At 28.3% G+C, this 23,398-nt stretch overlaps 1 protein-coding gene across 3 annotated transcripts in view; it reads left to right on the top strand.

Moving 5' to 3' along the window:
* LOC107163607 (lachesin-like) overlaps positions 1-16,530 on the top strand; it is a 97,053-nt gene extending 80,523 nt beyond the window's left edge. For 2 of the 3 annotated variants that reach the window (XM_089224674.1, XM_089224675.1), the window contains 7 exons: positions 13,125-13,332; positions 13,472-13,627; positions 14,070-14,198; positions 14,362-14,499; positions 15,003-15,152; positions 16,009-16,095; positions 16,175-16,530. In XM_089224674.1, the coding sequence (XP_089080800.1) occupies positions 13,125-13,332; positions 13,472-13,627; positions 14,070-14,198; positions 14,362-14,499; positions 15,003-15,152; positions 16,009-16,095; positions 16,175-16,311 (1,005 nt within the window). In that variant the 3' untranslated portion in view covers positions 16,312-16,530. Of the gene's footprint in view, positions 1-6,422; positions 6,445-13,124; positions 13,333-13,471; positions 13,628-14,069; positions 14,199-14,361; positions 14,500-15,002; positions 15,153-16,008; positions 16,096-16,174 lie in introns of those variants that run through there. The other variant, XM_089224676.1, reaches the window with a different exon arrangement.
* The last annotated feature ends 6,868 nt before the right edge of the window (positions 16,531-23,398 follow it).

Here is a 23,398-nt window from a genome sequence, read left to right on the forward strand (position 1 = left end):
CGATTTGAATAATTTTTATACTGTGTATTTTAATTAATAATACTATAGGTTATCAAAATATCTAATTTCATATTTAAATACTTTGTGCACCCATGTTATTATTATTATTTCAATATTACTAATAGTTCAAACAAAAATGACCTCGTGATTTTATCACTAATCCCAATTAAATTGGGTACATATTATTGGAAGTAGTGTCAATGGATGCATCTTTCTCTCGAGCCGTCCAGCCTAGTTAAAATAAATAAATTCTTATTTAATTACATATTGTATTTTTTATATAAAAATTACACATTATAGATTTTTTTTTATTTTAATAAAATAAAAAGAAACACTTTTTATTATTAATAAGATTTTTTTGATAAACGTTCGCATGATAAGTTTAATATAAACACTAATCTAGAATATTTTTTTTATCGATTGTAAAATATTTATTTATTTTCAAATCCCTTATTTTTAATGACGTGTTTAGCTATATCTCACAGCCTTAACTGTAATTAACTTACTTGCCAAGATGTGACTGTGAAAGTTTTAAACTTAAATTTAAACTCATAGAGTTTTTGATATTGTATCACGAGGAGTTATATAAAAAAATAATGACTTTAATTCAAGACTTATATAATGTTCTCTGTAAATTCGATGTGTAGTCGTTAAGCTATATGTTTTAGTAGTACTCACAATACCATAATGTAGATTTTTAATTTTTTTTTAACATTCAAATTATTAGTTCATGCTGATTTATAAGCCTTTCAATACTTGTATTTATAATAAATTACATGTATACTAAGTTAAAAAATATATAATATAGTTTATCAAAAGATATATGTAGGTATTATTTACTTGTAAAGAATTTATTGAAAGAAAAGCCAATTTGGACCCTTTTTTTTCTGAGTTCAGAACTAAGGGTTAACCTATAGCGATTGGCAGTTGCTCTGAATTATTTATAGCTCGGCTGTTCTATGTTAATACTTAGCGATATATTACTAATATTATACAATTCTATCTAAATCTAATAAAAAGAAAGACGAAGAAATTCAATTGTTAATTTTCCAAACGATTATGCTATATGAACTTAATTTTAATTTTATACTAAAATCATAATAAACTATTAGTACCAAAATTTTCCTTATTCATTGTCTATATTAAAAAAGATATATAACTTTTAAACCATTTTAATAAAATTGTATTGATTATGGAGAGTATAAACGTTCATTTCATTTGGTACAGTGTTTTTCATGAAGAATTACCCCCATAAAATTGAAGGGTTTAAAAAAATATGATTTTAGTAATTATGACGCGGCGTCCTGAATAGGCAATTTAGCTACACCAGGATTGTAGTTTCTAGTTTAATTTTCAGGGTAGAGATACTTAAAAATCTACAATATTTTTGTGATGCATTCATATTTTTATTCCAATAAAATTTGACTTCCGTATTCAAATTTGGTCAATATCTATGACATGCATTAAATTATGTAGAAATACCATTAAATTCTGCTTTGACATAGAATAGAAAATTATTTTATCCTATACAAATTCAGTGACTACCCACTGTAGACTACGCGTGTTACATAGTAACTGCCGTATACATTACTGATGTTATCTAGCCATCACTTTGTTTTATAAGAGCACTAGGCATAGACGCATAGTAGAAACATGATAGGAAGGTATCTAATGTATAAATGTTTATATGCATAACAATATAATTTCGAGAATGTCATAAAATCTTCGACGACTGACTTTGTAAATTGATATGGGTGTTTAAAGTGTACATAATGTTTGTATAATAAATATGAATAAAACTTATTGAATTAAATAAAATTACTAATTAAATAATAAATTACTAAATAACATTACCTAGTTTAAGAATAATGATATTATGTGATCTGTAATTGATTGATTTTAACTATTTTAAGTTAACTAAAGCTATACAACCTTTTAATTAATCTCCCTTTTCAACTTTAAATTATTCAACGGATAATTCTATCAATCAACACTAAAAATTTGTGTGAGTGGAAAAATTATAAATATGTTAGTTTCGATGTTTTGTCTTTTTTATATTGCCAAAGAACACTTTTTAAGTAAAATAAAAAACATTCAAGAATTTGCCAAAAATTATTTTTTATTATACCGTGCGTCCACGGAAACAGGGTACACTATACCACTCATTACCCTGTACATATTTTTCAATTCTGTTTTCGGGACATTAAATTAAACTATTGGATCTTTAATTTCGATGACTTACAATTTTTTTACTCATGTATTTTACGCATGCGCAACACAACTTCACTTTTTTTTAAATGGCAACCCCTATTTTGAATATAATTTTCGGATTAATGGATTTTTTTAAAGTAATTTTGATCTAATAACTATTACTCTCAATCCAATATTGACCGAATGAGTGTTTTAAATAATGGAGGGACTTTCGAACAATTTATTGAGTAACTTATGTTAGTGATTTTTGTAAATTGAATTGTAAATAAAAAATGTGTAGTAGAGTTTAAAATAATAAAATTAAAATTAAAAAATAAATGTTAACAAAATAATTTTTTTTTATGTTTTTTTTTTAAATTTAAAATCGCTCTCATTCGGTCAATATTGGATTGAAAGTAGTAGTTGTCAGATCAAAATTACTTTAAAAAAATCCATTAATCCGAAAATGATATTCAAAATAGGGGTTGCCATTTAAAAAAAGTAAAGTTGTGTTGCGCATGCGTAAAATACGTTAGTAAAAAAAATTGTAAGTCATCGAAATTAAAGTCCAATAGTCTAATTTATAGTCCCGAAAACAGAATTATAGAAATATGTTCAGGGTAATGAGTGGTAAAGTGTACCCTGTTTCCACGGACGCACGGTATTTAAAAACTCCAAAAACCAGGGTTTTAATTATTTTATTATTAAAGGAAAAATGGGAGTGAGCAAATTTCACGGAATCTCGTAGATTAATCTGTAAACATTAAATTAAATGTTATACGTTTTAATATAACGGTTATATAATAAACATGCATTATATACACATAACAATTTAAGTATTGACAAGTATAATAATGTTCATATGATTACACGATAGCTGAACTTATTTCTTATTGAAAGATTTATTTTATCTAAAAATGTTAACGTATATCTAAGTTTATTGAATTACGGATGTTTTTTATATGTGAAACACGTTTTATTTGCAATTTTATTTTCCGCCTTTTTAATTTGTGTTTATAGCTTATTTTGGTGTATCAATAAAACAACCTATATGTATTATATATAATATTATAGATTTATGCTACGCATGATCCAAACTTTCAATTTAATGTAAGGTTCAAAAAAATAAAAAGCTGGTTCAAAAGATCAAAGTATTAACAACTAATAAGAAAAACATTTCAAAAATAAAAAAATCGATTAAATGATTAGAAAACGTTTTTATAATTATTTTAAATCATATAGGTATAGTTTCTATATTAATAATTGTATACGTAAATAATTAAATTATGTCAAATAAGTTTAGTTCACTATTTGATTCAAATTGGCTATTTCCCAGTGGTTTAAAAATAATTATTATATGACATGAAACATCAGAAGTATGGAAAACTGTATCCTAATCTTTAAGGATTTTTCATGATATTAGAAAAATTTGTATTATTTATCCAATATTTGAATCCACCAATCGATCTGTAGAAAATAATAATTATCTTCGAGGTGTCGATTTTCTCGTTTAAGTGAATTATTATAATCATATGTTAATACAAAAATGTTAAAAAGTGTTTTACCAAATAATCAACAAATTTAATAATTTACTATTCTAATTTAGAACAATCTAAAGTAACGGAGATTGAATCTACGCATTTTATACTGATATAAAGAAATAGGTACATTTAATACAATATATATTAAAGTAAATTAACTTATTAAAATATTACCGCTGTTGAAACAAATGACAAAATCTTATCATGATTTGAATAGCATTTATCCGACTAAACTCGACCACACAAGTCTAAATGTATGCACTGGTATGCCACAAGGTGGTTATATATTATATTTATTAATGATATATATGAATATTTATATAAATCACATATTTTGTATTTGTTAATCTGTTTTTTTCCGGCAGTTTAAAATTTAACATTCTCGCTAATAAGAAATTGCAGTTTTTAGTTAATTACAATACATCCACAATAAATTCAACTTATTTGGTATGCAAGCAATTTTTATCAAAATATAAATACGAATAAATACTTTAAATTTACATTTACAATAAATAAATAAAATTTCATCTGAATATCATAAATATAATTTTTTTTAAAGTTGATATTATATATTTTCAGTAAAATGTAGGTAATAATATGTTTTCTAATAGTTACACATTTACTGAACATACAAAATGTATTCTTAAACTCACGTCCCTATTATATATGCTTACGTATTGTACATTTTTTCTCGTCCGACCAATTCAAGAATTTCAAGTCCATATCAATTCTGTCCTAAAATAAAACTGGAGAAATTCCAAAATTAACTTTTTTGGATGTTAGCATATAAAACAAATACAGTTGAATTAACATTGAAATCATAAGTCATTGAAACTTTTTAATTCAGAAATATATTTTATGATATATGCTGACTACCAATATAGTTTGATAAATTCCTAAATTGATGTTCCCTAAATACTATAACCTTTTACCGTTCTATATTTCTACATACACAGTAATAATTTTCTTTTCGTTTCTGAAACCAAATGTAGATGTTCGGAAACCAATTTCAAAGTTATGGGTTTTTAGCACCAAAAAATGTTTTAACTTTTTTTGTTTAGTTGTTTCTTGAATAATATTATATGATCTTCAACTGTGATTTAATCATGTATTTTAAATTATAATACCTATGCATATTCAATTTTCATCTATACTCTGTGCCAACAGGAGCATTTATTATTTGTACATTTAATAAAAATAAAAAACGAAGTCGTGCTTGCAGCTAATGAGCAAAAACTTTGTGAATTTCTTGGAAACTGTTTGCAATATTTATATACTCCGAATACAATCAACGTCCAAATAAATGTCCAATAGGTATTATTTCCTTCCGAGTTCTTATATTATTACTTGTATATACAATATACACTATACAGTATACCACTTATACACTTCTAACTTCGTATGTAACGGAAAACAAGGGTTTATAAAGATTTATCTAAGAATTAAATGTAATTGGTTTTTATGCTTAGCTCAGAAATCAAAATAACTCAATAAAATAAAACATTTTACATAAACATTAGAAGCAATAATATTTATAAAATATGTATATTTTGAAGAAAAAAATGCATAAAACAAAAACAAATTTTTTAACACACACATAATATATAAACGTTATGAAATCAGTTTATTAGATGATGTGAGCTATATTTTATTGTTGTCTAAAAAAATATGTCATATGCAGTGCAGTATTAAGTGTTAAGATATTTAGAGCCTGTGGGTCATCTATATCTCCTCCCCTCAACACACTCAATAAATGGTTCTGAATAGTATACATTTTTATTTATTTTAAATAAAACTGAAAATGATGTTACCGACACAAATTTTTAAATTTTTTTTGAGAAAATGCATAGACATATTAATAAAAATAAAAGATTTTGTTCGAGTGAGATAATTTTTTAGGCACCCACAAAAATGTGGAATATATAAGCTCGGCCCTATAAGAAACATAATGTTTGATCGGCAATATGTTTCCATCCAAATGTATCACATAACTAATAATTAATAACTATATATAATATATTTATAAATATTTGATTACATTTAAATAATAATTTACCTCGTCACGCATGACTACAATATGATATATAGGCAGTACACCAACCAGTGTAGGTGGTGGCTCAGATAAATTGTTTATGGTCGAATTCACGTAAATATTTACTATCTACAATATAAATGGACATTCCGCAAGGTAGGTGCATTATATATTATATATAAAGCATATTCAAACGTGCATTAAGTCAAGTCACGTACCTGCATCGATAATAATAATTGACATTGACGACGTTTAGACGTGAAATATCGACGTCGTGTGGATAAAGTACTGAAACCAATTAAATCAAAAGATTCCGTGACCTCCAAGGCTTCAAATGTGGGTAGCCATATATATAATATTATGCCAACATCACACGAAAATATTATACTTGTTTTGGTAGTACCTTCCGTACCTGAATTTTAATCATCATATAGTTCGTATACCATATCATAATACTGTACGCATTATAATGCAGTAATACAAAATATATATATATATATATATAGATATAGATATGAAAATGAAACAATTCGCTACATTTTACATTAAATTCATTTTAATAAATCGTACTTACATTTACTTGGCAATGTAAATACTGTGTAATTCACAAACCGTGTTCAACCTCAACGGCCTCAACCCGCAACAAAAATGCATTTACTCAGATTCTGAATTTTGAAAAATGTAAGTATACTTATAAGGGCTATACTGATACTGTTACTTAGATTTTTCATACCATTTAAGGAGAGGCCTATGATACAAACATAATTTTTTTTTCAAATAAGAACCTAGTTTTTTGTACCTAAATTATTAAGCAAATGATATTTTCGAAAGTTTTGATGCATCTAATTTGAAATTCGAACAAGTGGTTTTTGGATTAGGTGTTTACTTTATGTGCTAAATACTAATGCTAATAGATTTGAGTGGTATGGATGACGGTTTAAACACAGAATACATGAAATATATTTCATATATTTTGTGGTTTAAATATATTCTATGAAACTATAACAGTCGTATTTTATGTTTATTTGTGGTACTGTTTATATATTTTCTAATTATACAGTTTTTTAATATACATTATACATTATAATATGATTTTAAAGTGGGTACAACTTTTTTTTTTTAGTAGATTTCATGTTATAGTTGCCATAGAAACCTAATATTTTGTTAAATGGGATCCTAGTGAAATAGGTTGCTCGTGGTGACCAATGGTCAATGGATAATATAATTATACTACCATAGCAACTAAAAAAATACATTCCATTTTTTTATATTATAATCTATCTCAAAAGTTCCAAATTCAGACAATTTATTTCAGCAATCATAAATAGGAATAATAAAATCTTGAATTTTTATTTTCATTATAATAATTCATATTTTACTATAACAACGAATATAATAATTGCTGAAAAAAAAAATATATATATAATATATAATTATAGTTTTTGTTGTATTAAATTATTCAATGGCTATATTATTACATGGTTATTAGTTATTACACGGCCTATAAAAATAGGTACCAATGATAATATAATTTGTACATTAATAATTCTATATAAAATATGAAATCATTTACGACATTCAAAACAATGATTTTGTATTTGATGATTAACAGCTAAACTAGAAAGGCTCTGGCCAAATAGTACACATTTACACTATATATATATATATATATATATATAATATAGATATATTCAGTGATTATTATAAATATTACTTCCTCGGACTTGCTGGGAAAACGACAAACGTGCCGCGTCAATCGGGTTCTTGTGCAGAAGTTGAGAAAAACTTCTTCACAGTGAAGCATTTCATTTTTTTCTCCAACCTCTTTCCAAGAATATGGCTATCATTATATTATACCAGTGTGGTTTCCCAAGTATGTACTACGGTGCACTAGAGGCACCGCGGTTTACGGCTCATAATAAATAATTTAAAATGAATAGAATCTTATTCGAAAATTACGAATTTGAACGTGGCGTGCAATAGTTTTAGTTTGTCGTTATAGCTATACCAAAAATATACAAAATATAAACGTATATGTTGTATACGTTACATACGTCTTATTATAACAGTAACAATAATAAGTGATTACTTATAACTATAAATATTAATAGAACTGTGAATTAAATGTTTTTGCATTTTTTGAATTTTTTGTACATTTTACGAGTGCCTTTAATAAGAGCATTTAAGGAAATGTTTTCATGGTTTCTGTGTTGCTAACAACAAAATTCAAGACTAGTCTAAAGCTTCATTTTAATATTGAAACTAAAATTGCAGTCATTATATATTATATAAAAATTAAATTAAATAAATTTGAATTTTAGTGCATTTTTGAATGTCTCTGAAAAATGAGTGCATATTTTAACAACTACCTATTCGTATAAAAACAAAGCAGGTGCATATATTGCGTATTATAATGAGCCTAAAATGCCAAAATATTCGGACATAATTATTTATTAACGTTATTAGACAAGTGATAATGCCTATTATGGGAGGAACTGCAACTATAGAATTTGGTCAAAAAAAAAAACACTGGACACCACTAGAAATGTAGGTCTGATAACTCCTATCTTGATTTCATTGGAATAATAAGTATGTATACACTATAGGTACACACCATCGCCGGAAGGTATAATGTTATAAACTTCGGTAGTGGTGGTATTTATTATTATATTCACACTACAGGTTGGTCCCACCGGATATCCGAGACGACGAGCCGCATTCAAAGTAGGTACCTACCCGGTTATAATATCGTGACGTAATCTTATTGTGTGTGTGTGTGTGTGACGTTCGATCCTATTAGTATAGACCGCCACCGCGGCCGTTCCTCGCCGAGATCTTGCCTCGGGCTCAATTCCTCATCGGTCGAAGCTATTCTGAGGACTGTGTGACGACCACAGCAGTAAAACACACTCATCCCGCCCACTGCAGCTGCTGCTCGCCCAAAACCTAATATTCCAACATTTCCAACTCAATAATAATATAATATCATTATGATGCGATATCATAATTTATTATATCATAATAATATAATATGACGTACGAAGAACATAATATCACCACGCAGACGAGGTGATGGCCTCCAATATTGTAAGCACGCGTGATATATTTACGAATTTTATCGGGTCATATCCCCCCGAGTGCCCGTACACAAACAAAAATAGTAGTAAATCAAAATATTTTATTTTATTTTATTTTCATACGTTTCGGTATCTAGCGTTTACGTTCCCGCGCGCGAGTTTGCAGCGTACTAAATATGGGTACCTGTGCATACATATATAATAAACTTTATATTATTATTATTTTCTCACATTTCGTATTCCGGGCTCGACGTAAGCGTCAAAGCACGTGAAACGAGGAGAAAATTCATCGTTTGAATTCGCGTTATAGTGTGTATTATAATTTTTTTTTACGCTGAAAATAAGGCGCTTTCATAGTTTTGGAGTTGGATTCAAAAAATCACAAATCTACCCTCATTTCACTTTTGTCATATCCAACGCTTTTTTAGGCACGAAAAAGGAGTGAATTATTATCACCAATCTTAACTCAAAATGATTTCATATAAAACTACGAAGAGTCCTGAATAAGGTATAATATTTCATTTTTAAATTAATTAATCGCATATAAAATTACTAAATGTTTTGTCAAAAATAACAACTTAAGATGATACCCATAGTCCATACCCTCATGCGTTTTTTGCGTCTTACAAACACATAACCTAACAATATTTACACTCTACAAGTAATCAATTTAACTCTGTTATGTTACATTTTAAACTATTTTTAAAATACTCATAAATCGCTTTAAATTAAAATATAAAAAATCTATGTTATTTACTAGATAATATAACTACTCCTAAATGTAGTAATGCTTAGGTCAATTCATTCTAAAATAAGGTATAACAGAGTTAAATGAATCAATTGTTCAGAATGTGCAATGTTATATGTTAAGCGGTTTTTTTTTAAGACTGAGACATGCGAGTATATTATGATGTGTTCATTAGTACTTAGGTACATATTTTGACTTTTTTAGTATACAACATTTCTCGTCCTACTTAAAACTAAAGATATAGGTAAAGCCCATCCATATAGTATAATTTATTATATAGATGAGTAAACCGCAAGCCCCTTCATACATAATACATTATCTTAATATCGTATAACAATATCTTATATCTTCGTCGTTATACGCGCACTACCGTGGTTGTCAATTGGAGTTTCTTAATTGATCGATAGCTCGTGTTCGTACCTACTTAATCTAGAGACACATCGCTGGCTCAATATTATATAACTATATAAGTATAATATAATATGATAAAACGTTGCCTGCCTTGGTGTATTGTTATATTTACAAAACACGTTGACGGATAGCTTACTGTTAAATTGGGACATTATAAATGGTGTACCAGCTAACATATTATAAATACATATTTTCAAATAGGTACCTAGATTTTTTTTCTTATAACCTTACAGGTTTTACTCGTAGTTATCACACAAGCGTAGTTTCCTTATTATATGAAATAATACTATAGGGCTACAAGGTTTTGAATAGTTATATTTTATTAAGGCATTGATTAATTTTTTATATATATAATAAATAGGAACTATAGACACCTGTTTTATGTTGTGTAATATATAAAAATCTACCATTGAATAAGTATATTATATTAAAAATATTTTATCATTAAATCTCCTCTTTAAGAAAAATTAACTTTTAGTGTTTTTGGATATTCGGGAATTGAAAATTTTAGCAAAAACATTTAAAAGGATAAGAAATATGATTGCTTTTGATGTATCATTCTATGGAATATGTACCTATATAGTGTTATTTTATTTACACCTTAAGTATTGACGGACTACATATATTTGTTATCATACCAACCTGAATGACCGACAATAAGGGTTTATTTACATTTTACACATTATTATTCATAAACATAGTATGTTTTGAACTATTTGAAGTCATGGAATATAATTATTTATTGTCTTATTCAATTAATTAATACAATCTCGTAGTTACTAATATTATGATTATATTTAAGTTTCAAATTTATGCGATTAATTCTTAAACCGACAGAGTTCCTACAGTTTGAGCCGTTTAAGGTTAAAATAAAGATATTTTAGATGGAAAACATAATATAATTATTATCTGGTAAAATAATAAACCAACTACACTTCTTATTTACTGACCTGTAAAACTTTGAAAGTCATTTATACGAAAATTAAAAATCAAATTATAAAAGTATTAAGATAAAATGTTCATGATTCATCAATAATAAATTGAAACTTTTCTTTCTGCTTTATGCCATTAATTTAAAATACATACATTTAAAAACGTATATTATTATATTAAAATATAATATAAAACTCTTCAATCATTCTTTTATTCGCTGTATCGTATATCTTTTAACGATAACGTTCCATTTTATATTTGATATATTATATTGTAATCCTCGGAAGACCCTTACTGAAAACTACTTAGAGTATATACTTACGAGTTAAGGCACTTGAACACTATTGCAAAAAGTAAAAATAACGCGTACATTTATTTGATATAAATGAAAATTTATTTTACAACGTGATAGGTTGTATGTACCAATAATAAACCATATTATATTAGTAGACTTAACACTTAAATTTTAACAAACACAACTATTCAGATTAGCATAACTTAATTATGTATTTTATAACATTAATATTATACTAATATATAACCTAATGGCTATATGACTAATATCACTAAATCATACAACAACATACTTTAGATTAAATAATATGACAAATCCACATGGTTTGGGTATAATTAGTCAAATTTTGTTTATTTATAAACTTTAGAATAGATTATTTATCATAATTTATGTATATTAAAATAAAGAAAATGTACATTCAAAATAAATTAGTTTAAAAACATATATTTCAATACCTAAATAAATAATTACATGTTCAGTTATATTATATTGTCTTGAATTATTACTAACGATTTTCAAAAATATTTATAAGATCCCCGTAAAAATGATTTATGTGCATAATTTGTCTATAATAAATCACACCAATAGTTTATAGCGATTGATTTTTATCCATCGGATATTGGAGTCAACACGAAAACATGAAAAGAGGTATATATTTTAAATCACCTAGCTAGGGTTTATAATAGGTACCAACATTTTTATATAAAACTATGAGTACCTATAACAATTTTCTATTTATAGCCATATGCAATTTTCGATCATTATTAATTTTTTTAAATTAATATCAATAAAAATGTATTTGTTGAGTAGAAAAACTTGAAAATTTAATACAAGACTTCTAACATATTGTCACAATAGCAGTTGAAAAATAAAAGTAATTCATAGTTACGGTTATGTTTTATAAGCATTCAAAGTTTGGATTTCGACAAAATACGTAAAAATCATGAAAAGTTGCAAATTATTTTAAGCTAGAAATTCATAAAAAAAATGTCTTTTTAAATCTAAGATTTGAAAATGTAATACAAGATTCCTTTTATGTTTGTTAATCTTTATCATAAAACAATTTCCACCAGAGTCAAATTAAATTTTTATGAGTGTTTGAAATAAATTAAACGACAAAAAAAATTCCCACTGGAAAGTCAAATATTTTAATAAGTATTAATAATAATCTATAATATATCTTAGACAGATAAACCGTCTCCGCTCAGAATCGTTTTTCGTATACAATGATATAATATCATTGGATTCAAATTTAATTCCATCCATTACAATAACCCACTTGTAACCTACAGACTACAGTACAGCAGAGCGATATCCACGACTTATCCGCTTTTTTTTATTGTGCCGTATAGGTAGTCTTTATGTTATTTAATTTAATTTAACGTGCCCTTCGCAATATTACCTATTCGATTTTACCTATTACACTCATGAACTATGTTTAGATACCTGGTATTTGGTAATAATAATATGATATATTTCAGTCATTGTATATTATTATTTAATTATGTATTTTATGTTATAAATCAGTTTTATTTGAAAATATCAATTACCTAATTTACACACCTAATTGTACAAAAAATGTATCATTATTTTTACACTGCCTGCAGTCTACCATAAATTACATTATTAATTATTACATTACCGTTCCTACATAGTATATTCACTTTCCCGGCTATTGTTTTCCTAAAATATGTAACTATTATTATACATATTAGGTATTGAAATATAGAAATGTATCAAATATCATAAATATTTCATAGAACGCTTAACTGTCTCGAGCTTCAAATAAATAAAATAAAAATTTATGTAATGTACCTATCGGGGCTATTCTTTTACCGAGGATCTTTTTCAGTAGATACCTTATACAGCTAATATTTACCGATCGTGTTGTTTTTAGGTCGCTTGGGTTCGTGTTAGCACCCAAACCATACTTTCTATACACCACCGAATGGTGACCGAAAATGCCAGAATAACGTTATCTTACAATGACCATCGGACGTGGTTTCTGCACATCCGTAACGTACAGGAGACCGACAGAGGCTGGTATATGTGCCAGATCAACACGGAGCCCATGACAAGTCAAAAAGGATATCTACAAGTTGTCGGTAGGATTTTTAAGACTGTCTAAACTGCATAATAGCATTACTATATTATTGTTGTTACTGGTTTATAATATAGTTTATTTTACACAATCGACAAAACTCTTTAGCAATACGATTGTGCCTATACCGTTTTTTGTATTAGTGCCTCCAAAAGTTATTGACGAAGAATCCAGCATGGATCTCATAGTGAAAGAAGGATCAGACATGATTTTACAGTGTAAAGCCCGGGGGTATCCCGAACCGTACATAATGTGGCGAAGAGAAGACGGTCTGGACATAAACTACAACGGTATTACAGGTAAAAATGATTTGAACGACTAAATAATTCATCAATATTATCATTATTAACTAAATAATTTTGAATGTAGACATAATTATTATCATAGGTACATAATGCGATAATATGCTAGGTCTGGTGTTGTACGGTGGTTGGCCAGAGTCACTAACGTGTTCTGAGGTTTAGCATCGGCTGGCGTCACTAGCTCCGGCCCCGATGAGTGACCAGCTGGATTTTTAGTTACGAATCCTCACCACAATACACATGTGACATGTTCCCCAACCAACCGTAACCTCGCCACAAAATTCTAATAGTCATAGTAGCTGATGTTTAAGCTCAAAAAAAAAAACAATAATACATATATATATATATATTAATAGATGTTTTAATATATTAAATTATTGTATTTTGAGAATATTATCTACTTCTTCACATAAAAGATATTATTATTGTGTATTTACAGTGAACGTGATCGACGGTGAAAAGTTAATGATCAGAAAGATTAGTAGATTGCACATGGGATCTTACTTGTGCGTGGCTTCCAACGGAGTGCCGCCTACCAGGAGCAAGCGCATCAACGTCACCGTTCACTGTGAGTGCATGATATTTTATTATTTACTTACAATTACTTCTACCTATGTATTTAGTCATTAATTCAATAATATATATTAACTATTATATTGCAATGGAAATTAATTTGGTTGGAATATTATTGGTCAATCTGTCGTTATTGTAATAATGGAATATCGTTGTAGTTCCTCCGATGTTGATGATTCCTAATCAATTAGAAGGGGCTCGGATAGGGGTCTATTCGAAACTGGAATGCCACACAGAAGCAAATCCTCCTTCGATCAATTATTGGACTAACGAACGTGGAGATATGATCGTTTCCGGTACGTACATACCGATTTAAAATTATTCTTGTTAAGCTTAAATTTATACCTATTACCTATACCGAGTTTGCTTTTAGCAGGTCTCAATTGCCTATTATTACCATTTATATTAGAGTTGATTGACCTGTAATAAAACTTAAACGCAAGAATATTTGCTGTGATAATACCTACGTCAGTTTTTTACGATATTTAAATTAGGAAGCAAATTATAAAAATACCTATATAAAAATAAAATACTGCGATTTAAAAACGCTCATAATTCGATTGAATATTTTAAATAATTAAATAGCTTAACCGTACACACAAAAATAGACTCCGATATTAAGGAATATATAGCAAAATAAAATTAGTTTATACGTTTATAATATAATATACATATGTATATTATACATTATAAAACAAAATAATATGTAAAAGAAAATTTTTGAAAAAATTCTAAAAAATCTATACAACTTGACATTTTCGTCATAATTAAAACTATCTTTGTTGGTTTATGAGTGCAGGTTCAAGATTTTTAGATGAAAAAATCAGAACTGGATATGTGTGCAAAATGATTTTGCACATCTCTAATGTTAGTGCTGAAGATTTCAGTAGTTACAAATGTGTAGCGGTAAACGCTCTCGGCGAGACTGATGGCATCATTAAGCTTTATGGTTGGTATACAAATAATATTATTAATTATTATTATAAACAAGGTAATATTATATGAATTAATATGATATTATACAGATATTATATTAGTATCATACTATCATATCATACAGAAGCATGATTAAGTGTTTAACTATATAAATAAAATATATTAGAAAATTTTGTCATCGGGGACATTATTCATAGGTATCATTGATTTTGCATTTTAATATAAACATAAAAAACAGATGCACGAAGGCACACAGTCATTAAAACATTAAAACATGAGACGATTCGGAACAGTGTAGTGTGAACTCCTCTTAAGTTATTATTAGAAAACCTTGATTTAAAGCACACGGAGCTGATTATCTGCGCGCAGCTATGGTTTTTATACGCAATAGAAAACAACCTACAGGCTGCAATTGAACGTTGGACTTAGGTTTATTATTGAATTACTCAAATAGTATATTATATACAAACAGGCGTGTAAGACCCATAGGCCATAGGCGTACTTGGCAAACTTCAATAATTTCTGGTCAAGACTGGAACAACCTAACTTATCAACAACATGCATTCCAATCATAAATGAATAACTGTGTTTTCGATATCCAAAAATCGTAAGAATAAAATTAATGATAGTAATGTCTCATAATATTTCATAGTACAGTGAACATTAAAAATCAAAATTTTATTGAACACGGTAAACACTAAATAGTAGGTAATCAGTAAACACAGGTAAAAATTAAATTATTTAGGATTTTATGGGGCAGTTCACGGTTTTTCATTTTAAATCAGTTTATAAATTTATAATTATCATTTGGTTTTTATATATAATTTTTTTCTTTCTTTTACACTTTCTGTAATTATTTATTGTTTTAGAAATCACAACAGTCGTAGAATCATCAAACGAAGTACTTTTTGAAGGTGAAAATTACAAGTACAATGTCAATGTCACCGAAGTAACGGGTGAGTTACATTGCTTTTTACAAACGTAATTCTTCTGTTTTCATATTGTAAATCCGGTATTATTTTCTACTATTTACAGATTATTTAGATGAGACAACCGGCGCCATTTATGACAATGTTACTAGCTACGTTTCATCTAGTCATACACTTGCTCATAGTTTTGTTTTGTATTTAATATTATTATCAATTAATGAAATTTTGTTAAATATTGTATAAGTATATTGTATAACGTTTAGGTAGTGATAAATTTAAAACATGTAATATAATTCTTGTATAATTATTCTACTGTGAACTTATTTTTGATTTGTTTTTTGTTCATTATACTTTGCAAACAGTGTCAAACACGTACTTCAATTTATATATGAAGATTTTTTATTCGCATCAACTAGTTGATTTTACGATAATATTGTAATATATTTATTTTGTTGTTGTAAATTTGCATGTTAATAACCTAGAGAATATTATGGCCAGCTATCTGTGTTCCAATATTAGTTTTTGCACTGCATAGGTCAAATAGATGATATTTAGAGCAGTTTTTGGAGCTTCCAGTGGTAATCATACTTATTACTCATGTAGAGTAAAATATTGAAAGATAACATCCAACTATAGGAGGAATTAATATTTTTTTCATAGGGAGCTGACCAAAATACAAATGCCAAACTGTCCCGATGCCCCGTAAATATAAACGATTTTATTTGCTATATACATATTGATCAAATCAAACTTTATAACACTCCAAATTTTTTTTACGTACAAATTACATAAAAATTATGCATGACTAATCACAGGCATACCCAATCGAACCTCATAAATAAATAGAATACATTATATTGGTATATACTTGATATAACTATTGAGTAGTAATAAATTTTATGAACCATCAAAATATATAAACAATTATAATTTATAGGTAAGCTATGTTATTGAAAAAGATTGCCTAAAATAATAAAGATTATCATTAGATAATTTGATAATATTATATAGGTACATTATAATATAGGTAATATATTATAATTTGGGATTTGGCATAGGTACAGGTCGTATTATATTCCAAACGGTAACTATATAACAACAAGATAAATTCATTGATTCTGTAGACATAGTGTTACTACATGTATATTAATAATTCATAATTGGATTGTAAAAATGCTGTTTATTAAATTATAAATTTTAAATATTGAAAAATATTTTATACATATAGGTTAGAACAGTGATTTAAAAGTTTGTTTTTTCAAAAAAATATCAACATAATAAATTATAATTTTTTGTTTAGATTTAAAATTTGAACATAATTGTTTGGATCATGCGTGCTATTTCATAGACTGAACTATAAGAACTTATTCTTCTGTATCTTCAATTATCGCTTTTTTATTATATTACTATAATAACGTATTACAAAGATAAGTAATTAATGTTTTATGTGGTAAACCTTAAATGTAATATTTTATGTAAATAATAATAGGTACCTATGATTTTTATATTGCTATAATACATAAATACTATCTATTATTAATAAATGTATAATCAATGATCCATTCGATGTCTGCATAAGACGTTATGTACCTACGTACTAATTTGATTTGTATAATATGATTTAATCATACCTATTACTTATCAAATATTGTTTATTAGGTAGGTCTCTAGGTAAAGAGTTAGCATCGTTCATCGGTTCTCTTTTAAGAGTACACGAATTCTTTTGAGCTATTACAAATGTCGGTTTAACAACTATAAGTCTATAACAAAAACCTACACTTTACAGATATAATTGCAATATAACAATCGACTAACTTGTCCATCTCTGCGAATAGCACAAACATAAAGTGTTCCACATAATTCCTTCTATGGGCCTCGGTACCATAAGAAGAAAAAATGCGTAGGTTTTACTTTAACTAGTGTGTCTGAAGAGAGGAAATAACATTTTTTTCGCGATACTACTGAGTAGGTACACATCATATTTGTGTTTAACCTTAGTTAGGTAGGTAAAAACTGCTTCAACCTTTGTATGACTTATCATGTTGTTGAATAAACGACGCCTACTGTTAATCACAATATTACCAACCGTTCCCGGTTTGGAAAAAAAAAGTTAAAAACTGCATGACAACTTACAAATTGAAATTTTAACTACGAGTATACTATATGTTTTATACATTAGGCGTTCAATACGATGGGATGGAAATAGGCGATTCCTTCTGTTCAAGATATATTATGCTTATTGCGTTACTGTGCCATATTTCGATACTGAACACAACACCTTTGCGCGCGATAAGCTCGTCGAGTTCTAACGTCGCACTCCTCCCTTATTGTCAATGCGAAATCGACAATTATTTATGTCCAGCGGTGGACCTAAGATAAGTCTAACCACTAACCAGTCTCTTCTCTCGCGCCACCGTCATACAAGACTTCGCCATTGTCGCGTGTGTGCGACGTTTAGTTGTATCGCTGTTGGCCGTTCTGTGCCGTTTTTATACTATGCCTTTTGCTTGATGCTTGTGAGCTCAGGCTCTGACTTTTGGGTCGTGGCACTATTGCTCGAGATCTTTCTTGCCACGCGTGTGTACTTATTATGAAGAATTATTTTAAATCCAATTTGTTCTATTCAACCGACGTTTACTTCTCTTCGGCGGTTAGTTACGATATCGTATTGAAAAACCACACTTACTCTTTTCGAAGAACCGCACCGTCGGACGTCCGGTATATTATTATATTAATATTTGTCGAAACACTTGAAACGTACACGAGGCTATGATAGTCGTTAGCGGAATATCTTTAATCACGCGGAGTCGGAGGTCGAGGCTCGAGAACCCGGCACCTGTATGGCTGTATATGTCATCATTCGTATAATCAGCCCCAGTGGTCACACCGTCCAAGATCTAGGAGTTGAAGCGGACCAGACGGTATCGTTATTTACATTATTTGATAAACCTATGTCACCTATGATAACAATCACGTTAGCAATATTATTTATAAATTGTGTATGCATTTCATATTAGTTATTATTATGGAATTTTCTTATTTGGGCGTCCGCCGTTGATATACTATTATTATTTATATTGCATTGTACCTATACATTGATTTATATATTATACAATTGCGTAGGACAACGGTGCATTTAAAAATGTTGAGTGTATACAGGGTGTTCTGCTAGGATTTACCGATTGCGATATCTCCCAAAATAATGGAGATACCAAAATTTTGGTTTTGTAATTATACTCACAATCACAGGGATAAGAACTACAATTATTTTAATGTTTTTTTAAAAGAGTTAAAAAACATATTTTCTATTTATTTTATTTACAAAAAAAATCACTATTGCCATTTTGTTTTTCTGAAAATATATTAACGTTTCAAAATTTTATTTTCGTTCAATTTCCTTAATTTAATTTTTTTTTTTTTTAGTTTCGAGAATTAAAAATCAGGTAATTAATTTTTTTTTATCATGTAATATGCAATCTGTACAATTCAGAACAATAAGCATATGCGAGAAAAGTAACACAACAGGCGAAAAATACGTGATTAAATGGGTGGCTTCTTTAATCACGTATTTTTTCGTAGTTTTTTAGTGACACTTTAGCTGTTGTTGATATGCATCGTTCAGGAAATTAATGAACATACAATTTTGAGACGTCAATATTTTCAGAAAAATAAGCTACAAAATTACTATCTTTAATTTTTTTGTAAATAATTATACAAAATAAAATAAATTTTTTACCAAAACATTGAAATGGAACGATTCTAGTTTAGCAACCTATCGATTTTTAAATTGTCTACCAAAATGTGTGTTTTACGATGCTTTATAACAGTGGTCTCAAACATACGGCCAGCAATAAAAATATTTTTGGTAATAGTCATTATAATAACAGTAATTTCATAATATATTAAGTAAAATTTAGATAAATGGATTTTGTATGTATCTTTGCCTTCATTTTGTCTTTAGTTTTTAGTGTATAAGTAAGTATAAAAATGACTCTTAAAATTTAATCGATCGTAATGACGATCATGCAAATGCATGATTATGCTATTGTTATTATAATATTATTGTTATTGGACAAAATAGTACCTACCTATTAAAATTTTATCTTTTTTTTTCAAGATATTTTTTTTATTATTATTATTAATTGATTGTGGCATCAACTGCATGGTTATTAAGCGGCGTTATATATTAAATTTACATTAATTTCTAGTTATCACCTATATTTAAAGATTTACATTTTAATCTAAATTAGAATATTCAAATCAGTTGACGCAGTTCTGTTGAGTTGATGAAATTGAGAAGTTTTTTGGTCGTATAGGGAGTGGGAGATAGCATCTCGTATAGAGTCTCAGGTAGTTTTAGTTCAATGCGCCTTTCACTGAATTTATGACATTCTGTCAGAATATGCTTGACTGTAATGATTGTTTCGCACGTCAGGCATGATGGAGGGTCTTCTTTGGCCATGAGATATCCGTGAGTCATGCGCGTGTGGCCTATTCGTAAGCAGACAAGAATTACCTCGCCTCTTCTGGACATGATTTCAAGATATTATAAGAATTAAATACCATATTATCTGTATATATCTTATCTAATTAATGATGCTTATTTTGGCAACTACCGATATATATATATAGATATAGATATATGCCTGTTGACCTGTATTACATTTCTCATAAATTAGGAAACATTTAATATCTATAACTCTAAAACTAAGCTAGATAGTACAATTCTGACTTCACTAAAAACTTTTTCATCAAAAACTGTATTTTCAAAATTAACTGATTTTCAGCTAATTTTGAAAGGATTTATTACGAATCTTAAAAATGGCGTTTTTTTCAATGTTTACGTGCAAAAACTTCAAAAGTAGGTATTTTGGTAAGTTTTAATTTTATCAATCTATTAAGCGCTAAAAACCACACATTTTGAAAAAAAAAAATTAAAAATATTCAATTCTAAGTATTTTTTTTTTTAAAATGCGCGTAACGAAAAAAATTAAATTTCTCTTCAATAACTTTAAAACGAAGTTTAAGCAGGCTTTTTTTACATTCTTATAAAGCACCGTAAAACACACATTTTTATTTGCTAAACTAGAATTATGCCCATTGAAATAAATTAAAAAATTAAATAATCGTAGTTCTCAATGTTCTTATCCCTGTGAGTCTCATAAAAAGATCAAAATGTGTATGTATCCGTTATTTTGTGAGATATCGCAATGGGTAAATCCTTACAGGACACTCTGTATATGTATAAATGGTCACTCGTCCTTTGCAGGTCACGTTGAAGATATTTGTTATTGAGATAGTGTCTGGCTAATATTTTTATTGTATTTTTATCACCTTCTAAGTACAACCGTCATCTCCATAAGAGCGTTGTGGTACACCTTGTGGTAGTCTTGTCGTCCCCCTTGCTTCTGAACAAATACGATCCTGAACACGAATGAATGATACAAACAATATTCATCAATCATTACATTATAATCGTATATAACATTATAACATATATTTTATAAATAGGTGTATCATAAATCTTAATTATTATAGGTATTATCTGGAAACAGGATAAGATACAAACATTGGAAATATGTATTTTCTTAAAACAATTTTTACTTTAATGATGATTAATAACTAATATAAAATAGTTTTAACAACAGAGGTAGTACCTACTGAGTATTTTATTTTGAAATGTTGATAATAACTTAAATAATATCACAGGAATACTGGAAAGTGGAGATGGGCTATTGACTAATGTAAGTCGTAAGTGTATATTTTGTTATTATATTATTATAACTATGAACAATATTTTTTGTTATTAGGGAATCGCGAATGTCCTATAGAATTACGGAAAAAAATTCCCAGCGTATTTTTTATATGAGACATAATAAAAATAAAATGTAATTTTTATTATTATAATGTTATTTATCTACGATGATCATAGTATGCGTGGTATCTACTATCTACTATCTTATACCGGAACTGAAACAAATAACAGCTAATTGGTCAGTTGGAATTACATCTTGATCGCGTTTATTTTGAGTATACTTTAAAAATGCTGCAGATTTATCGATTTATAAGAACTATTGTGGCATACATTTTATGTACATATAAATATATAATATAAAAAATGCATATATTTAGAAATACTGTTTTTTACGGTATAAGACCGTTTTTATAAAATAACAATTTAACATAATATACAATATTTATTTTATAAATTATATTATATGAAAAATAAAATAAATAATAATAGGTATAATAATATTATTGGTATAATACTACTGGGGATTTTTTTTCCAACTACCATCCTATAATATTCAGCTTCTTACAAATGTAACAGGTTATCTACTAAATAACTACCGCGATGATGACATATATATATAGATATATTTTTATTTCACTTCACCAGTTTTGAATACAATACGATCAGATGAAAACGAGGATGAAAATATGTATTATAAATTATAATTAATATGACACGATCGGACGATAAAGCCGGCGTAACAGCAGAAGTAATATTAATGTGGAAAGGCTAACTGATGTTTTTAATACTGATGATTAAAATTTCCCGTGTATTTTAACTTGTCTTCTTCGACATGAGCAATGTTGCTTGTTAACAAGTAAAATAACAACTGTAAACTGATATCAGTATACTATATTTTCAAGAGCAACGCGCGTCAAAATTCGAACATGTTCGATCTGTGACGCGACGCGACGTGACCCGTCGCTACCGCTCGTCGCTAGTAATCAATGTAGGTACACACTCCGGTTTAATTAAATGGGCTTAAATTTTTTTCCTAACGCGCCGCTCGCCGCTCGCCGATGTACACGCGGCTTAAGGTTACCCACCAGTTGGTGTCACAAAAATATAAATAAACAATTTATAGCGCCATGTGCACACAATTATAATAATAAGACCAATATGACATATATACACCATAAATAATAATAAATAATTGGTGGGCGCCCGAAATACAAAATGACAAATATAATAATAAATTAGCATACAAATGCTCCGTTCATAAAGGGGAGCTTACAATATAGACATAAACATACAAGGCTCACGTGACCACTGACCACAACGACTGCGACATGATCTGACCATGGAAGATCGGACCGGAGGCTGAAGTGGCTCATCCACGCTGGAAATGCGACAGCGACTTGATGTAACACGCCTGGCGATCACGTCCAGGGCGTATAAATGGCAAATACAAATACGGTGGCGGCTTCAGTGGCAACTGATATTTTCCGCAGGACGATAACCAACGTCGGGCCGCGGACACTCGCAACCACGCGGATGATTGACTTGACGTCGTTAAGAAAACGTCTCGATCACGCC

Source organism: Diuraphis noxia, unplaced genomic scaffold (genome assembly GCF_037042655.1).
Source record: "Diuraphis noxia isolate RWA-SAM2 unplaced genomic scaffold, SU_Dnox_SAM2 contig0003, whole genome shotgun sequence".
NCBI classification, from domain to species: Eukaryota; Metazoa; Arthropoda; class Insecta; order Hemiptera; family Aphididae; genus Diuraphis; species Diuraphis noxia.